The sequence below is a fragment of the Elaeis guineensis genome, chromosome 1, assembly GCF_000442705.2.
Source record: "Elaeis guineensis isolate ETL-2024a chromosome 1, EG11, whole genome shotgun sequence".
Classification (NCBI taxonomy): Eukaryota; Viridiplantae; Streptophyta; class Magnoliopsida; order Arecales; family Arecaceae; genus Elaeis; species Elaeis guineensis.
This window is the reverse complement of record NC_025993.2, coordinates 99,262,660-99,281,064: the sequence shown is the minus strand read 5'-3', so window position 1 is coordinate 99,281,064 and position 18,405 is coordinate 99,262,660. Positions and strand designations below refer to the sequence as shown.

The 18,405-nt window shown below is 39.3% G+C and overlaps 1 protein-coding gene across 3 annotated transcripts; it reads right to left on the bottom strand.

The window, feature by feature from the left end:
- Nucleotides 1-5,788: 5,788 nt before the first annotated feature.
- LOC105061054 (uncharacterized) lies at nt 5,789-17,172 on the bottom strand. Of its 3 annotated transcripts, none has more exons than XM_019845976.3 (8): nt 16,828-17,172; nt 11,534-14,382; nt 9,549-10,920; nt 7,769-8,106; nt 7,483-7,686; nt 7,009-7,106; nt 6,435-6,526; nt 5,789-6,333 (listed from the first exon to the last, which is right to left on the bottom strand). In XM_019845976.3, the coding sequence occupies exons 1-8, from the start codon at nt 17,012-17,014 to the stop codon at nt 6,299-6,301; spliced, it is 5,175 nt and encodes a 1,724-aa protein (XP_019701535.1). In that variant the 5' UTR covers nt 17,015-17,172; the 3' UTR covers nt 5,789-6,298. The 3 variants fall into 3 exon arrangements, 2 of the variants coding, with proteins under 2 accessions (XP_019701535.1, XP_010943285.2); XM_010944983.4 differs by having other exon boundaries at nt 11,534-14,355; XR_003798559.2 differs by lacking the exons at nt 5,789-6,333; nt 6,435-6,526; nt 7,009-7,106; nt 7,483-7,686 and adding an exon at nt 8,251-8,366 and having other exon boundaries at nt 8,089-8,106.
- Between the last annotated feature and the right edge of the window lie 1,233 nt (nt 17,173-18,405).

The window sequence follows — 18,405 nt, the reverse complement described above, 5'->3', positions numbered from 1 at the left end:
TTTGAATGGGGGGGGGGGGGGGGGGGGGGAGAGAGAGAGAGATGGAGTGCTGCAGAAAGTCACAAGTAATGGAATAAGCTCTGGCCGGTGTCTGGAATTTTAAATTCAGAGGGGTTCTGTGAATTTCGACTTTGCCGTTAAACGGTCGGAATGGGCGCGTCGTGCATGTTTGAAAATAGGGTTTGCAACGGTCGGAAGGGCTTCGGGCCGTCTGCCCCTACAGTATGTGGCGGCTGAGTAGAGTGGAGGCCTGGTGGGTCCCCAACGGGAGTCCATCGTGAATCGGGCTAGACATGGTAAAAACGGAACATTAATGCCGGCTTGTTTAATTTTTTATTTTTTTCATTTCTAAAAAATTATAAAAATCAAGATAATAAATAAATATCATATTATTATTATTTAAAAAATATTTCTTATTATTTTAAAATAAAAAATTATATTTTTATTACTTTCAAAAATAAAAAATTAGTATCATTTACAATCATCGTTAATATCATCTTCATCATGACTGTCATCACTATCATAATTATCACTATTATTATTATCTCCATCATTGTTATTGCTGTTACTGTTGTCAGTGTCAAAACAATCAAAATTGCTGCTATCCTAACTATATCTGCTTTAGCATTATTGCTATTTGAGTCTTGACCACACCATCGCCACGTATCAAACTTATTGACCGATGGTATTGGACATAAGTGACGCATTCCTCTTTTTGGGAGGGAATGAGTGATGAAAGAATGGTTTAGCCTGGCAAACTCTATTTTGTAATCATGGAAGCACTCGAATAGGACAAGCATATCATTTTTGAACACATCGAAAAGTTTGATAGAAAGCAAAGCACAATCCATCCAACCCATTGCCTTTTGCCTATCTAGGCCAAAGATTGCCTATCTAATTTCATGTTCATCAAAACTAGCATCTAAAGAGGAGAGCTCAAAGTAGTCATGATAGAGCTGCTGTTAGTTTGGGGAGATGGGATAATGTCCGCTGAAGATGAGTAGAGATCGGCAATTAAGGATTCGAACTTTTTTGATTGCATCTTTCATACGAATCTACCATTGGATCCATTGGATCACTAAGTGGTCGCTTTGCGATCTGTGCAGAAGGATGAATGGCAAAGTTTAGTGCTTTGAGAGCTGTGCAGTAGCTGATCCAATGGTGGATTTGTGCCAAGGAAGATGAATCCTTCTTTCGTGCAATAGATACGACCCCTATCCTTTTGATTGACCACGTGTCAAACTTTTTGTCAACAAAAGCTATGACTAGTCAGCGTTCTATTTTTCTTTTTAATAAATAAGATGCCTTTGGGGGGAGTGGCTGAGGCCACGTAATTTCCAGTATACTAATATATCATATTGCATACGATAAAGCAGACCCATTAGCTCCTTACCAGGAGCCGTCAGTGGCTGTTGGGAGCCCGATGCCAAAGCAGGAGCTGAAAGTTATCCAAATGATGCTGTTGGCATCATGAAGAGGGGATGCAGGATGGTCATCATCATTGTCTAACATATTGTTGATGGACGGGCGGCCCGTAATGCAGGCAGGAGAAGCATAGCCAGCCATGATGAATTTGGTGAGGTTGACTCATTAGCGGCTGGATTGGCAGGGGTAAGAAGCACACAATTTGATCTCCTAAAATGAAGATGTGAGAGACAAGGTAGTTGATAAAGGTGTTGCAGCTCATTTTCGGTAAGATAGTCAGATCGTCACATCTGAGTATTCAACGGTAAGGAGTCGGTGGAGAAGGACTGTTCGTCGGAAGGAGGGCACAGTTGAGACGGTCGAGAACGAGACTGAAGACTCACGGTACGTTGAATGGAGACAGGATCAATTCGGATCGGACGAAAAAGTCGGCCAACGATGTCCGGTGGCGACAGGAAAACCTGCAAGAAAAGCTTGCGCCGGAGATGGTTCCGATGAGAACCCTCCAACGCTCAAGTCAGTTTTTAACTCAACAAGTGAAGAAGCGAGTAAGTCAGAGTTTCAAGCTTTGTGTACTTGAGTGTGAATACCTCTTAGGGGTCCCTTCTTACCTTCATTATATAGGAAGCAAGATGAAAGATGAAAGGATGAGAGAGCATTCTGATAAAGCTTACGCCAGAGATGGTTCCGGTGAGAACCCTCCAACGCTCAAGTCAGTTTTTAACTTAACAAGTGAAGAAGCGAGTAAGACAGAGTTTCAAGCTTTGTGTACTTGAGTGTGAATACCTCTTAGGGGGTCCCTTCTTACCTTCATTATATAGGAAGCAGGATGAAAGATGAAAGGATGAGAGAGCATTCTGATAATGTCCAATCATATGGAGCCGTATGGGGGCATCTTTAAATGGCCCTATCAGTGGGCATGCCTCTTGTCCGACGTGCCGGTGGTCGCTACGGCGGACCTTATCACATGTATATGGCATAATTAATAACTTGTGGTGTCCTATCACGGCATCCAGCTGACCATCTAGGGTATGACCTTGGTATGATGCGACTTGATGTAACTCGATGGGACTGTACGACGGTTACACTTGATTGTCAGCTATTTGCTGGATATTGATATCCAGGTCGGCCGCTAGCCGGAGCAAAATAAAAGGGATTTGAAGTAGTTTGAAGTGAATATCCCGCATGTCAGCAGTCCCAAGCTCGCCAAGTAGGATTGGAGAGCCAGGTCGGCAGATGACCGACCTAAAGTATCAAATGTCATAGGCAGCTGAAGAATCTGATCTTCGGATCAGGACTGTCGCGATAGACAAGTATGTCAGTTTCTCACTAATGCCATTAAAGAAACAGGTCGGTCGATGACTGATGTAGTTTTTAACTAGGACAATATTGTCACATCCAGATGATGTTGAGATCGGACTTCCATCAACCTCAGCTTTCAGACGAGATCAGCCTTCTGATAATGTCGGCCCTCTAGTGACCCCAGCTTTGCATCGAGACTGACTTTATGATGATCTCCACGATCCGACTCCATATCGGTAGCTTCATGTTGGTATTCTCCCAATGGCATCGGCTTTTATCAAGATAGGCCACCGATTGAGGTTGGTTGGTTGAGATTGGTTAAGTGACGAGGATCTACCCCAATACTTGCCTCCCAACTCCTAAGTCCGATTACATAGTCTTCATCGAGTGAAAGAAATTAACCGATATGTAGGTCCAAGTTGCTTTTCTTGATGACCATCCTCCGAAGCCGCATGCGGCAGACTTATTGTTTCGAGGCATAGGTCGCCATTCGACAGAGCATCTTGTCAAGTTCGAAGCATGGTGGTTGAGGCGAAGCATGATCATATCTCCACTTCATTTCGAATCAATTGATCCTTAGTCAATCGGAGACAAGACTAACCATAATTTTTTTTTGCCTGGATCTACGCCACGAACTGTAACTTATACTCCAGTGGCCCTTCGGCCATAGCTAGCACACTAATAGTTGCCTGACTCCACAACTTTATCAAACAGACATTAGCCAAATAACGTCAGATTTCGTCTGGGTCTGCACCGCGAACTATAGCTTATACTTCAATGACTCTTCAACCATAGCTGGCACGCTAACAGTTGTCGGATTCCATGACTCCATTAAACAGGTATTAGTTGAATAATGTCGAATTTTGCTTGTGTCTGCACTATGAATTGTAGCTTATACTCCAGTGGCCCTTCGATCATAGATCGCACGCTAACAGTTGCCAGACTCTAGCTCTGTTAAACGGGTATTAACCAAATAACATCAGATTCACCTAGGTCTATGCCGTGAATTATAGCTTATACTCCAATGGCTCTTCGGCCATAGCTAGCATGTTAATAGTTGTCTGACTCCATGACTTCATTAAACGGATATTAGCCAAATAACATCTCGTCAGTTATCAAAGGATTTTTTCGAGTCAGAGGAACATCCCGAGTCACCTACCCCCCATAATGTCAGTCTCGCCGAGGTCATCGTCGACTCATTTTGGAGGGGCTTCTTGATGAGGACTTCTTCGGAGTTCCTCGAATTTTCTCCTCAATTTCGTCAGCCTTGTCGTGTGCAGCTCTCTCCTCCTATCATGAAGGCTTTATTGAGGATTCGGCCTTCAGAAGGTCAACTTTGGGAGGTCAGTCCTCGAACGAGGTTGGCCTCCCATCCTTGCTCTATCGAGGACTAAAGGGTTTCGTCATCACACCTCGGATCCAGCGGAGGCTACCTCTGGTCTCATCGATATTCCTGCTGTTGCACCTCGGATTTCATCGAGGTGATCTCATGTCCTGTCAACGATCTTAACCGCACTGCACCTTAAAAACCACCAAGGTGACTTGGGGCCTTGATGAGGATTTTTATTGTAGGCCATTTCCTCACCGAAGAGCATCGTCGTTTGCTACGCCTCAAATCTCACCAGGGCAACCTTGGTCCTTGACCAAGGATTCTCATCGTTACACTTCGGACCTGGATTCAGCCAGGGGTTAAGCCTTCGAGAGTTAGAGTTGTTTAACACAAAATTATAACAAAAAAAAAAATTTATTTATAAAGCATTCCTATTAATAATACATCCATAGATTCTCAGCATTCCAGATTCGAAGAATCTTCATACCATCCGGGCTCTCGATCTCGTATGCTCCAGATCGTAGAACCGCTGAAATCTTATAGAAACCTTCCCAATTTGGGGATAATTTTTTTTGCTCGATCGGTTTGGAGACTTCGGTTCACCTAAGAATTAGGTCTCCAACTTGAAAGATTTTGAGCTTGATTCGGGAATCTACCTTAATAGAAGGTATCCGTAGAAGCATTGGGACAGTTATCTTTCCAGATGGGGTTGTATAAAATGGGTTAAGAGAAGACCGTCGATGGTAGGAAATCATGGATTCAAGGAATTGGTTGGAAAATGGCAGCTTGGAAGAGCGAAGGCGTAGGCTCGGGGTCAATAGAGCTATTGGGGACACTTGAATCAAGGCTGGGGTTGACCTGGCGGGATGTCAAGGCAAGAAGCAAGTTACAAACAAGGTTTGCTGTTGAAGAGAGGAAGCGAGAACTATTGCGAATGTTGGAAGAGTAATGATTAAGGTGCGACGATGGAGCAAATGGCCAGGGGCTGTGGGCATGTGGGGGAAGAGGGCAGTTGGCCGATGGTAGCAAAATGGGCAGCCAGTAAAGGTTGTGGTGGTGATGGAGTTAATAATAATGTAATGGCAAAAGAGATGATGATAAAAAAAATTCAGACCCGTCCGCTCCAAAACGATCTCTAAATATTTATAAATATAAATTTAGCTCAATCTATAATTCTACGATCTTCTTGATTGTACTGACCCAACTTATGAATTCTATAAATTTTTAGCCTAATTATCCAAATAAACTTTAAAAATTTATTTAGATGTCCAGGATCAAAATCCCATGAAATTCATAAATCTAGATGAGTGCGATCAAAAAAAAAAATTCTGAATTAAACTTATATTGCAATACCCAAAGATCTTTAGAGTGGGCTGACCCGAATCCTATAAGAAGTAAAAAAATATTAGCTGATCAATTTTTCCCTCATGAGATTCAAGCCAACCCATATAAAAAATAATCTTGAACAATTGCAGACATAGGCTTAACTCAACCTCTAATTTAATATTTTTTTATGATTATACTAACCCAATCTATGAATCATGTGAGATTTTAGCCCAACCATCCAAAAAGACCCTTAATATTTTCAATACACCACTATAAGCAAACATGCTCTATTTTTAACGAAGAGATCCAATCTCCAGACAACACTAATATTAACAGGCGGGCGGGAGGGAGATGAGAGAGAGAGAGAGAGAGAGTTGCACCGAGATAGAGTAACAGAAATCACGGTTATCTTCATTGAGTTCGATGGAGAACAAAAAAAGTTTCTGCACAAAGATCTGACGATAGTCAATTGTAAGCTGTAAAAATTGTTTCCTTTCAAGGAACTCCACCATTCTATGAATAACTTCTTATGTACACAAATAGGAAGGTTAATTCACGGACCATACACTTTCTGTGGACCTGTAAAATAAGGCTATGCAATCGTCTAACTCCAAAATAATTGGTACATGAGTACTATTACTGTTCCAGATGTATGTGGAGCACCATACTGACCGCATGATGCTATCAGAGCCGTGAACTTCAAATGCAATATATTTTGGAGGGTGGAGAGTGTAGACCGGGCGAGGGGGGGGGGGGGGGTTGTATTAAGCGTACACATCTCCTTGACACCCCACAATCATCACCCCGCACCCTGCACACACCCCATATGGCACAACAACCAGGCCATTGAGGGAGCTCTGCAGATACACCACTATCTAGATCAAAGGTTCACCAAGCAGGCAAGCGACCATGTTATCATGATGGCAGCCGAAGAATACGAGGCAAAAAAACTGCAGAAAATGAAGATTGGATGGCACCATCAGCCTATGGTTGATGTACCATATATACATTTGGGAATAAAGCATTCTTGGTTGCTTTGCTTAGAACTTACCTTCATTTAAATCAAAAGAACTCTTATGACAGAAGATTTCTGTTGGGTCTAGATGTTGATTGGAAAGTAAAATTTGATCCAAGCATTCTCTCCTGCAAATACCAGTGTAGATCATTATAATTGTTTAGAAAGACAAAATGACAATTCTTGGAAAAAAAAATATTAGTGAAATCAAATGAACAGCCCACTATATAAATTAGTAATCAGGAAGGCTACTAGTGCACAAATCAAAACAATGTTAGCATGTGTCAGTCCAGGCACCCCAGTGAGAACTACAATACTCACTTCATTCGGACATTTTTTGGTATGAAAATCTTAACCAACCAAACCTTCTTGTATTTATACTTATCAGGACAAGTTCAAGTGGGAAACCAGAATATGGTCATCTCATTTTCAGGATTGCTTTGAGAAAATGAATGTTATTAAATTGATGCACAGCACAATTAATGCAGCTACAATTACTACATTAAAACTGTTGAAACTTGTAGAAAATGAACTCGTATGACAGCAAAATATCTATAAGATATGTGCATGCATTCATCAATAGTCAGCTAAATGGAAATCAATTGTTCACCTTGCCCAAGAAGGAATGTATTTCCTTTTGCGCCTAATTTCCTCTTCTGCATCATCATCCTCAACTTCAGAATCTCTGTATGGAGACATGTCGTACGACTGCAAAAGCAATAAGAATAAGATCAAGAAGAACAATGTTATTTGATTAGCTAGCAGCTTCATACTGAATGGGTGCAGGCCATTATACAAATCTATTCACATTTAAAATTTGACAGCAGAATATATTCTAGTGGTTCATCCAAGCCAGCAATTATTTTCATTACCGATTGATAAACTAAATTGCTCTTAGACAGCCTTGTTACTTAAAGCACTTAAGCAAAAACAAATCCAGCATTGCCAAATAAAGACTCAGTTATAAACAAATAAAATCACAGGGAAGTTAAAGTAAACAAAGCCAACATAATGCCATTACTTCTGATTGCAGAAGGGCAACCAATAAGTAATGAAGAATAAAGACCTGCTAGGGCACTATTACCTTTTCAAGATCATTTAATTCTTTAGATGCATCAGGGCCTGCAAAGCTACTATTTCCATGTCTCCCTTCACCCACTACCACCTCAGTGGTGTTGGCTTCCAAATCAGCAGCTTTTCCACACCCAGCAATTTCCCCCTCTTTTTCTGATTTCAGTTGCCAATTTGCCTGTTCCATCAATTCTTTCTTCCTCCATTCCTTCTCATCCTATGAAAGTCACGATATATGTGTTGATGTAAAGAACAAAAAGTTCAACATGTTAATGAAAAAAATTGAGATAATAGCTTACATCCGCTTTGCACCGTAGCTCTCTTTCCTCTTTCTCAGCACATAATTTTTCCTCCTGCTCCCTTTGTAATTTTCGAGCTTCATCAATACATCTTCTCTTTCTTTCCTTTTCCTTTCTTTCTTCTTCTTCTCTCTTCCTCTTCCTGGCAGCAACTTCGGCTTCCTTTTTCTTCCTTTCCTCTTCTTTCTGCTTTTGCTGAAGTTCTTTCTCCTGTTCTAACCTTGCACGCTCTAGCTTCACAGCTGCTTTTCGCATTTTGCGCTCATTTTGTTTCTTTTCTTCGAGACGCTTCACAGCTTCAGCTGCCTCTAGTGCTTTTACTTTAATTTCTCTCTTCCCTAAGAGGCAACAAGTATCACATTATTAAGGTGTCCAGTTAAACGAAGCTTTCTCATTTTTCTCAAGTAGCCCCAAACAGTGACACGATTTTTATCATCTTTAGAATATAAGATACTACAGGAGCGAACACAACGTAATGGTACCTCATACTATTCAGTTGCAACCTTGTTAGAAAAATCCTATCTTCCAAGTAATAGCATATATAACCTTACTCAGGTCATTCTTCCTCCGTCAGTTTATAGCACCTAGATGTAACTGACTGCAGAATTTGAAAAAAAAAACAAATATTGCAGACAGCAGCTCAAACTTCAAGCCAAAAAACACCAACAACAATTGCTACTTTAGGAGGAAAAATGGTTCTTTATGCATGAATCTAATAATTTTGTAATACGCAATATGGCAAGTGGCAGACCCTACTAAAATCAGAGGTATATCTAGAATTGAAAAAACAGTTTAATTATGGACAACAATGAGTTTTGACCTCAGCAGTTTCTGCATTTCAGAAACAATGAAAAGTAAAAACAATAAAACTTAAATAAGTACATTAAATACTACCGTAAGCAGATATTGCATTGTGGAGCCTTTAATTGTATTATGTATGAATTTGGTGATTCACATGGAAATGGAAAAGATCTTGCTTAGTTTCTCCAAATTTAATTGCATAAAGATCAAAAAAGGGAAAAAGAAAGAAAGTAAAGCTGATGTTTCCTTTAAATTCTTACAACCCATCACCATCACATTATCACATCTGATTCAGTTTGTAAAATTTGATTTTAATCTTGCAAATTTGAATTATAATGTTTTAAATTACTAAAGCTCAACTCTGAAAAGTCAAGGAGAAGAGTGCACTATAGGACTAAATCCTTGCATTTGTCAATTTTGGTGGGAAAGAAACAACACTGTTCATCGTTGACTGAACATGCATTGCTAACTAGTTAGACTAACCATCTGTTAAGTTGAACTTATTTAAATCGCATTTTCGTAACAAACAGAAAAAAATTTCTCACCTTTAAACCCATGAATCTGACTCAAAGCTATATTGCAAGCTAAAAGATCACACATGCATGACAAGAGGGGAAAGGAGAAAATCAAATTAAAAATCAACCCAAGATTCTATTGTTATTGATGTAGTTTTAGGTTTTTAGGACTTTAAACTTTCTTTTTTTCCTTTTAGCAGACAATGAATTTTACATTTCATAGAAACACTGAAAATGAAAAAGAAAAAAACAAACATAGTCTGATGAAACTTTAGTTGGCTTTTCCCAAAATTTCTTCAGAAAACATTAATGAATCTGTAAATAATCGAACATAAATTAACAAAATAGATCAGTTTTATGCATGTTGCTGAATAATGGATTGCTAACCTTAAAGATACTTTATATAGCCTTTTAATTATCATAATTCCTGAGGAAATAAAGAAACCAAAAGGAAGAAAAATAACCTTTTGCACTTGCTGCTTGCTGCTTTTGTTGGACAAGTGGAATAAAAGAAGATATATTGGACACAATATTGTTGGGCTTGCATCCTTTTCCCCGTAGTGTCTGGCTTTTGTTTCTATCCTCTACTTTTCCAGAAACTTCTGGCTTGCTTGACCTGCTACTAGTAGATTCAGATGCTTTCCGAACTCGATTTCTATTAACTGGAAGACTATGATTCTCCTTATCCACTACCTTAGGCTTCCTGGCACAAGCATTTCCCACAATCGAACGGACACTTTTTTGAGCCCCAGAGTAGGACTCCATGGTGACAGACTCTAGACTACCTCTTTCAGCAAACTTCTTGGAAACAGAAACTAAAGATGGTGCATTCTGATAAACTGCAGTGACATCTAGAAGAACCTCTTTGTCATTTGAGATCTCTCTTGATCTAACCCTCTCTTTAGAGATGTCTAGTCCCTCTGGATTTTCATTTTCTTCAGTGGTGCTGGTATTTTCATCAATACGAAAACAAACAAGTTCTGGGTTAGAACCCACTGTCTCTGAACTGGTGCCACTCCTACTCCAAAAATTTTTCTGGCTGGACTTTTCAACTGGAGGGGTCAAAGGAGGCTTACCAGTGAGCCAGCCAAATCTTGCACTTGAAGAAGGCATACTGCGAGAATGAAACTTTCCATTGAAAGAGCCATCACATTCCAATTCCAAGTTAAAAAGACCAGAAAACTTCTCATCTTCACTTTCCCTAAATTGTTTCATATCAACATTATTAAAATGGAGTGGATTGCTTAACTGCATGTGCTCCAGATTACCAGCAGGTAAAGATTGATAAATATCAGGAAGTCTATTAATTTTATATTTGGTGGACAGGCGAGAACTTGGGGTAACCAAATTCCTAGAAATGCACAACTGCTCAAGCACAGAATGCCGTTCTTTTGCAAGAGTTGGAATGGCAGAATCATAGAAGTCGCCATCCTCTATAACAGAAGGAACACCAATACTAAATCCCTCAAACTCTGGCATGGTCTCATCACAATCAGCCATGTCGACATCACATTGAGACAATCTCACTGAATCATTTGCATAAAAACTTCCTTCTGTATCACACATTTTTCTCTCTTCGGTAAATTCCACATAATAACCAGGACTCTTTGGTATTTTATGTCGTAATATGCTCTCACTATGTGTTAGATCATGACCATCTTCGGAAATACAAAATTCTTTTGGATTAAAGTCAGACATTTCAGAGGCTCCAGCTTTGTTTGTTAAACAAGTTCCAGATATTACATCTGCCAAATCATGACAAGGCACACTTTGTCTATGTTCAATTTGCAAGGGAGCCACCATAGTTTGTTCATCAGCTTTTAAGCAAGGACCATCCTGCCAAGCCAGACTGAAATATAAGTTGCTATAACAAGAAAAATATGAACATAATTATTTTATATACATATATACATAGACCCATATGGAGACACATACACAGAACTGCTAAATAAGCACACAGGCATTAAACTTGACATTTTAAAAAAAATACATGATTTCATCAATTAAAAACAGATTGCTTGGTTAGGGTACTAGATGAAACTCTACCATGCAACATCAAAAGGATACTAACACAAATAACATAACGTAATAAAGAGAAAAAGCATTCTTTGGAGAAATAACTTGAACAATCAAAAATCAAATAGTAACTAAGTATAGACAGTAATATATAGCTTCTTGCAAATCTTAAAACAGCAGGGGCTTAGTTTGTTAAATATAAAGCAGAAGAAAGTGAATCCCCATTCACAACACCATAACAAAATAACATACACACATATGCACAAACAGGTAATGGACATGCACGCATACACATACAAGTGCACATGCACATGCAAGCAGTTACATGAACACATGCACGCATTCTTGCTAACATATACACAAATTATTGCAGTATAATTCTAATTACGATCTGCAGAATAACCATAATAAAAAGACTTTATGAGACATATACCTCTCTAACACAAAGCTTCTTGCTACTATGGAGAACTTCGGGGGGGCATTCGAGGACTGTATTTGCTATTTCACTTTTCAGTTTGCTTGGTAACGGAGATGACTTTAACTCCATACCATCCCCTAAAGCAATTTTTGAACTGACCTTGCTTCTGCAGCCACTGCCCTTCTGAACATGCAAGAGAGGTTTAAACCTCACCCTAGGAGAAGTTGCTAGGATGTTATTGGATCGACCCTCCATTTTTCTCCTTTTAGGCCATGAAATTTCACATGCAGGAGCAAAAGTTTCCATTGATTGTTTCGAACTATGTGCATCATTCGTTCCAACTAATCCACAAGAATCAAGGTTTTTTCTCTGGCTAGTCAAGCTCCTTAAGAAGTAACGAGCTTCTGGTGCTGCGATTTGAGCTTCTGTGTTGTTTGGTGTTTCTAAGTGATGAATGACATTCTTTTCTGCAACATCCTTTGCACCTTCATAAATATCATCCTTGATGATTTCCATCTGCATAGAAATTTCATCATGACAAGGTATACTGAAAGCATTTACCATTGAAGAACCAAAATTCTTATCAAGACTGCTAGAGCTTCTTAAATAATAACGAGCTCTTGCATTGTGGGCTTCAGCTATATCTGGCATCTCTCTGACAAGGAGCTTCTCCTCAACATCTCTGATATCAGAATTAATCACAGTTTCCTCAGCTGAAAAACACTCACCATCTTTAATTGAAGAAACTAAAACAGAATCATTTGATTTACAAGAACCAATAGTCTTATCACTGATAGCTGAATTTTTTGGCACATGCTGGCATTCTACCTCCACATCATGACTTTCAGCAGCATCAGACATCAATGTGGGTCTCGCAACACTTGTCTTCCCAAATTGCACTGCAGCGGCCTCAGCTTCTTCAGCTTCAATGCATATATCATCCATTTCAGAAAACAGTAATGCCGGACCAACACTGAGAAGGGTGTCTGTCGGATTAATTAAACCGCTATTTGTTTTTTTGATGAGCAATGCCTCATAATTCACGTCTGTTGGGCACTTCACAGGACTGTCCATGGACCATTTCTCACTAGCAACACCCCCAGACATCACTTCCAAATTATGTGAAGGCATATCGTCACAGTTTATGAATTGAGAATTATGTTTTGGATTCACCATTACAAGTAACTCTGAAATCTCTTCATGAACATCACCTGAGACCCTGTTGATCTTATTTATACTTCTCATGTCTTCTACGGCAGGTAACACAACCTCTTCCTGCATCTGTGCAATTGCTGGAGAAACATGTGCTGTTTTCGAAGCTCTGCGGAAAAATTCTTCTTTCATTGACTGCACAGTGTCCAATTTTATATCACTCTCAGAATTTCTGCCCTTAGATTCTTTCCCCAAGGAAGTAATGGAATTACAATCCAAATCAACCTGCTTCTTACTATCAAGTAGATGATGTTTTTGTTCAACCAAGGAATTGGTCATAGACCGCCTGCTAGCTACAGTGCTTCTTGGCAAATCAATGAGAGGTACACTGCATTGCTCTTCCGAGTTATGCTTCACCAGTCGTCCTGATGAACTTTCAGAGCTACAATCATGTAGGACACTTCGTTGACCTGAAAAATTTTTACTATAGTTTAGCATAGAGTCCCTCATAAGGGATGGTTGTGTCAGCTCATTTTCAGAGATACAATGTGTTGGTTTCAAAGACAATTGGAGGAGTGCCTGAGAAGGCTTTTTGTTGCATGAACTAGGGTGGGAATGACACTCTAAGTCATCTACTTCAACCAGTTTATGATTCTCCTTTGCACATTCCTCTGTTCTTTGCATTACTTCTCCAGTGTGCAAGACATCATCTTGAGGCTCCTTGAATGCAAAAGAACCATGTGCTTTCATAGAATCTCTACAAAAGGAATCTTCTTTCAGAGATTGCATGTCCATCTTTAAAGGAGTAACCTCAGAGGTGTATTCTTGATTTTCTTTTTCAAAAGCAATAACAGGGTTGTCATTTGAACCAGAAAATTCAAACCCATCAAGAAGTCTCTTTGCTTCAACTAGGGAATGGGTCTGAGGCAGCTCTGGAGCTGCAGTGCATGTCATCTTCAACCCAGAATTCACAGGAGAAGATGCACCTGAGGCAAGCCCCTCCACTGCAGTTTGAATAGCACATCTCTGTGGAGCCATGGCATCATCAATGTTATTGACTTCAAAAGTGTCCATATTTGCAGACATAGCTGGCCAGAAATCCATTTGATCTTCCAATGCCTTCTGTGCTCCATATTCCACAGGTTTTAAATGTTTAGCTGGTTTTGATAACTTGTCAAGAGAATCAGGTTTCTGAGATTCTCTTCTTGATCTAGTGGCTCGACCACCATCTACATTGTCAAAAGCCAATACATTCTGCATAACTGATTTTTCTTTAACATTATCAGGCTTCAAGGAGGCAACCCTAGACCGAGTCATTCTACCAGTATATTGATCAATAGTACTTTCATCTCCAAAACATGTAATTTTTGCTTTCTTACTAAGACGATTCTCTAGGTCCCTTTGCCTCGATCTGGAACGCTGTATCCTTGCAAGTGGGTCATACCCAACATTAGCCTCAACAGCTTTTGAGCCTATTATATCACAACCTCGTTCCCTGTCTTTTAGGAAATTATTAAGAACCACTTCATCAGATGGCTCTGCATAGAGAATTTGATTTGAAACACACATTTCATTAAAGAAGCTATTGGACTGGGACACATTACTAGCCTCCAGGGCTGGCAGGGTGCAAAGATTGTTGCGGCTCATTGAAGGAGTGGTAGCATGTAGATGTGGGAATAAGATCCCTGAAATAAGTTGTTCTCTTTTCAATTCTGCATCAAGAGAAATATGTTCTTCAAAGAAGAAAGAAAGTATAATTGAGGGTAGAAAATATTGCATATAAAGAACTAAAGCTCAGCTTGATGAAAACTATGAGACTCTTTCAGTACTTGCCACAATTACTTTGAAGGAGATGCAAACACAATATGTCTCTTAATAAAGAGCATGTATTTATATTTTAAACCCCTTCCCCCACCCCAAAAAACCCTGTCCCTCTTTGCATCATGCATTTAAGACATAAAACAAAGGAAGCAGAAGAACAACCAAAAGAAGATTAGGCATTGTAATGAGAATGTAATATCAAGGATAAGTAAATTGCTCACCATTTTAAAAAGTATCCTCAGAACAGATGCACAAAATACAAGTATGAAGCCTCTATCTAAAATTCAAAAATAACCACTTAGAATCCTAATAAATAATCCACATCCATAGGAAAAAGTGAAAAAAAATAGCCTGATAGCAGCTTATATGTGCAGAGAGAGTTCTAAGAACTGTGATTTGGTCCATGAGTTCCATAAATGTTTCCACATGCTGTCTATCGGCATTAGGAATACATGAGTTAGTATACCAAAATGGCAAGACTTGAAAGTTCCAACAACATGGACGTAAGAGCCACTGACTCAACCTGATAAAAAGAAACAAGTAATTTTAAATCATATGATTATACAATATCAAATAATATGTGTACAATTTTTTTTAAAAAAAAAAAAGGACTACAGATTCACTAAGCTTAGAACAACCCCACTGAGGAACCCTGACATTAAGGTCCTAAAGCAATGAAATCAACAAAAAAAATGAAGGCTCTGGGACTTTTCCAGACAAAGGCATTAAAGAGAAAAACATGATTCACCATATGACAAATAGAAAAGAAAGGGATAAATAACATTACAACTGATCAAAATGAAACAACGGAAAGTGGATTTAAAATTTGGCGTGCAAATAAATAAAACAATATTTGTTAGGCTGGGAAATAAAAACTACTTTATTTCAGTGTTATAAAACAGGAATGACTTACTGTAAGGTAGTCCATGCCTTTATTAAACTGAAAATGGATATGGCACATAAATTAGATGCCATGCCTCAGAGTGTCAACATGTCATAAGGTTGAAATGCATATCCAACATTTGACACTGCACATATAAACAAAAAGCATATGCAGTGCAAGTTGCAAGCATAGCACCCTTTGCAAGGTTTGGTCATCACACTTCACACTAGCGTGAAACTTTATCTGAACACACTTTTCTCACGACATCCAAGTTCTGTCCCCAGCATGCAAGTTAATACAGTCTGGGGATGGTTAAGGCATAAACCTGGTCAATGTGGCCTCACCCCTGACGTGGATCACCATGCATAGAAAAAGAATATGGTTCATACTATTAGCTCAGACAGTGCAACAAAGTGGCTTAATACAAATCTGGGTGTCTTGCACCTGGATGAAGGCCTGGGCTAAGAGATGTATTTAAATCACATTTCTATCAATGCTCTGTTGTTGGAGTTAACTTTGAGTCCTTTGCTAATTCACTCAAGGCAGCAGACCACCAACAGCTACACACTTGACAAACTCAAAGAACGGGAGTCACAAATCTTTTGCATTTTCCTAAAACCTCGATGCTAGGAAAAGGTAATCCAAAAAAAGGCTCATCTTGTGGTACACTCCTCTGTGCTACAGCACAGCAGAGCTCTCAATGATGCATTCCTGCATTATTCTTAAAAACGGTAAACTATGAATCCAAAGCACCAAATGTTTTGAAGAGTAATGACCATAACCGTTAGTAGTACTAAGGTATAGACGGCTTTCCAAAGCCAGTACTGAACAAAATCAAGCAGTGTTGAATACTTAAAGATAATCGTGACTTCCAGTAACATAAAGGACAATTTGTCCTATAAAACCGTGCAACTTGAGCAAAAATTAAAGACTTAAAAAAAAAAAAAAACATTCCTGGATTGAGCACCTAAACCCTACCCAACAAAAGGAACGTAGAAAAAGGATTGTTTTCTATAAGAATCATCGCTAAATACATATTAATCAGAACTATCGGGCAACTATCAACAACAAGTCAAGCTAATTATGGCCAATATTTCAAGAATCTGAGGGAGACACACTATACCGGAAACACGAATACCATAGCTCCAGACACCAAGGAAAACACAGGAAACAACCAGAATGCCAGAGATTTAAAATCACAGCAGTATATTGAAACTATGAAAACCCTAGGACTAATTCAAGAAACCTTTAAGCTACAACGAGATCAAAATCAAAAACCAGAAAGCTCCCTTTTACTTAAATTCACAACAAAACCCCAAATCCTAAACTCTCAATTCCGTAATTTCACCCAGGTGATAAGAAATCTCAAAGAAATTTAGAGACTTCTCCCGAAGGAACCGGATTTGCACTAAATCCTAGAAACCCCAACGCGAGGGGGAAAGAAAGCGAGTACCTTTCATATCAGGGCAACAAGGTTCAGCCGACTCCGTCGTCAACAACCAAGGAGGAGGACGGCCGCCATCCGCGAGGAGGTTGTAGGCCAGGGATTGAACGTGGGACTCGATCTGCTGCCTGAGCTGGCCGGTGATCCAGTTCTTCCGCTCAAAAATCTGCATGAAAAGGTGCTCCATCGTCGACATTTCCGCACAAATCCGGATCGATCGACGGTGAGAGAGGTAAATCTGGAAACCTAGCGAGACGAAACCCTAAGGGAGTGAATCTAAGGTTTCTCTTCGCTCTCCATCGAGAGAGAGAACGGCTAACGGAAGGGGGGAGGCAATTGAAAATTTTGAATTGCGGAGGCCCAGACTCCGGTACGGTGTACCGCCGGACATTATTATAAAGGTCCGCGGATGGGCATTGGGCCGCACAGGAACAGACTGGGCCGGGCCAGCAGAACCGGTTCGCTTAAACCGGAAGGAATCATGCTGATGGCCAAGTAAGAACCGGATTCAGGTTGCATCTTTCGCGCGAAAGAACGATTTCACTTTTCGCGACATCAACGATTGGATCCCACGATGACCATTTTGACATTTGTGCAGGTAGGAGAAAGTGGTTTTTTTTTACAAAAATAATATTAATTTTAAAAATATTTATAAAAATAATATTTCATATAAATTATTTATGAAAATACTGTTCACCGTAAAGCGTCCTATCATAACTTTATTTATCACGTGGTCATGAAAAAATCAGGATGAAAAAAGGAGGGGTGCCAGCTCAATAGCTGTATTATAGTTGGATGACTTATAGAGCTGCCTTACGTTAGGCGACTCTCTTCTCTCCCTCTCGAACTCATCTCTCCTTCTTTTCTCTCCCTCACTAATTCTGGATTCCGCCGCCTCTCCTCTCTCCATCACTTATAGAGACTCTATCGTAGGACTACTTATAGAGCTATCTTATGATAGGGCGACTAATGCCATCTATTCTCCAATTGACAGTAAGAGTGATGAGTCAGTATGAAAAGTTGCTCTATGATAGGATGATTTTATTTTAAACAGTATTTCGATAAATAATTTTAAAAAAATATTATTTTGATAATTTTTTTAAAATTAATATTAAATTGATAAAAAATCTAATGAAAGAAGACAATGGAGTGTTTTGAAATTTGTACAAGATGAGATCCAGTAGCTTATGTTGCAAAGGAACGGTAATCATTTATTCGTGCAAAAGATACAATCCAAACCCAAACCCGTCCGCTAACCAGAAATTTTGTTCCGTGCAAAATTTATATTGGATCGTAATCGAGGCTGTTCAAATATTTTGATAATCCCATGCCCCAAGGATCAATTACTTATCTATTTTTTTTTTGGGTAAAATAATAACATATCTAGTTATGGATCCAAATCTAAACCAATTTCAATAAAAAAAAAATCCAAACTCATTTGCACTCCTAAAAAAAGAGAATAGAGTAAGCTATATAAGTTAAATCATGATGGTATCCATCGGGCGTGCCAAGGTGGAGTTGAGTTCTGTTAGATCTATATAATCTTGCGGAAAATTTTATACATATTTGGAATCAAAATCTAAAACA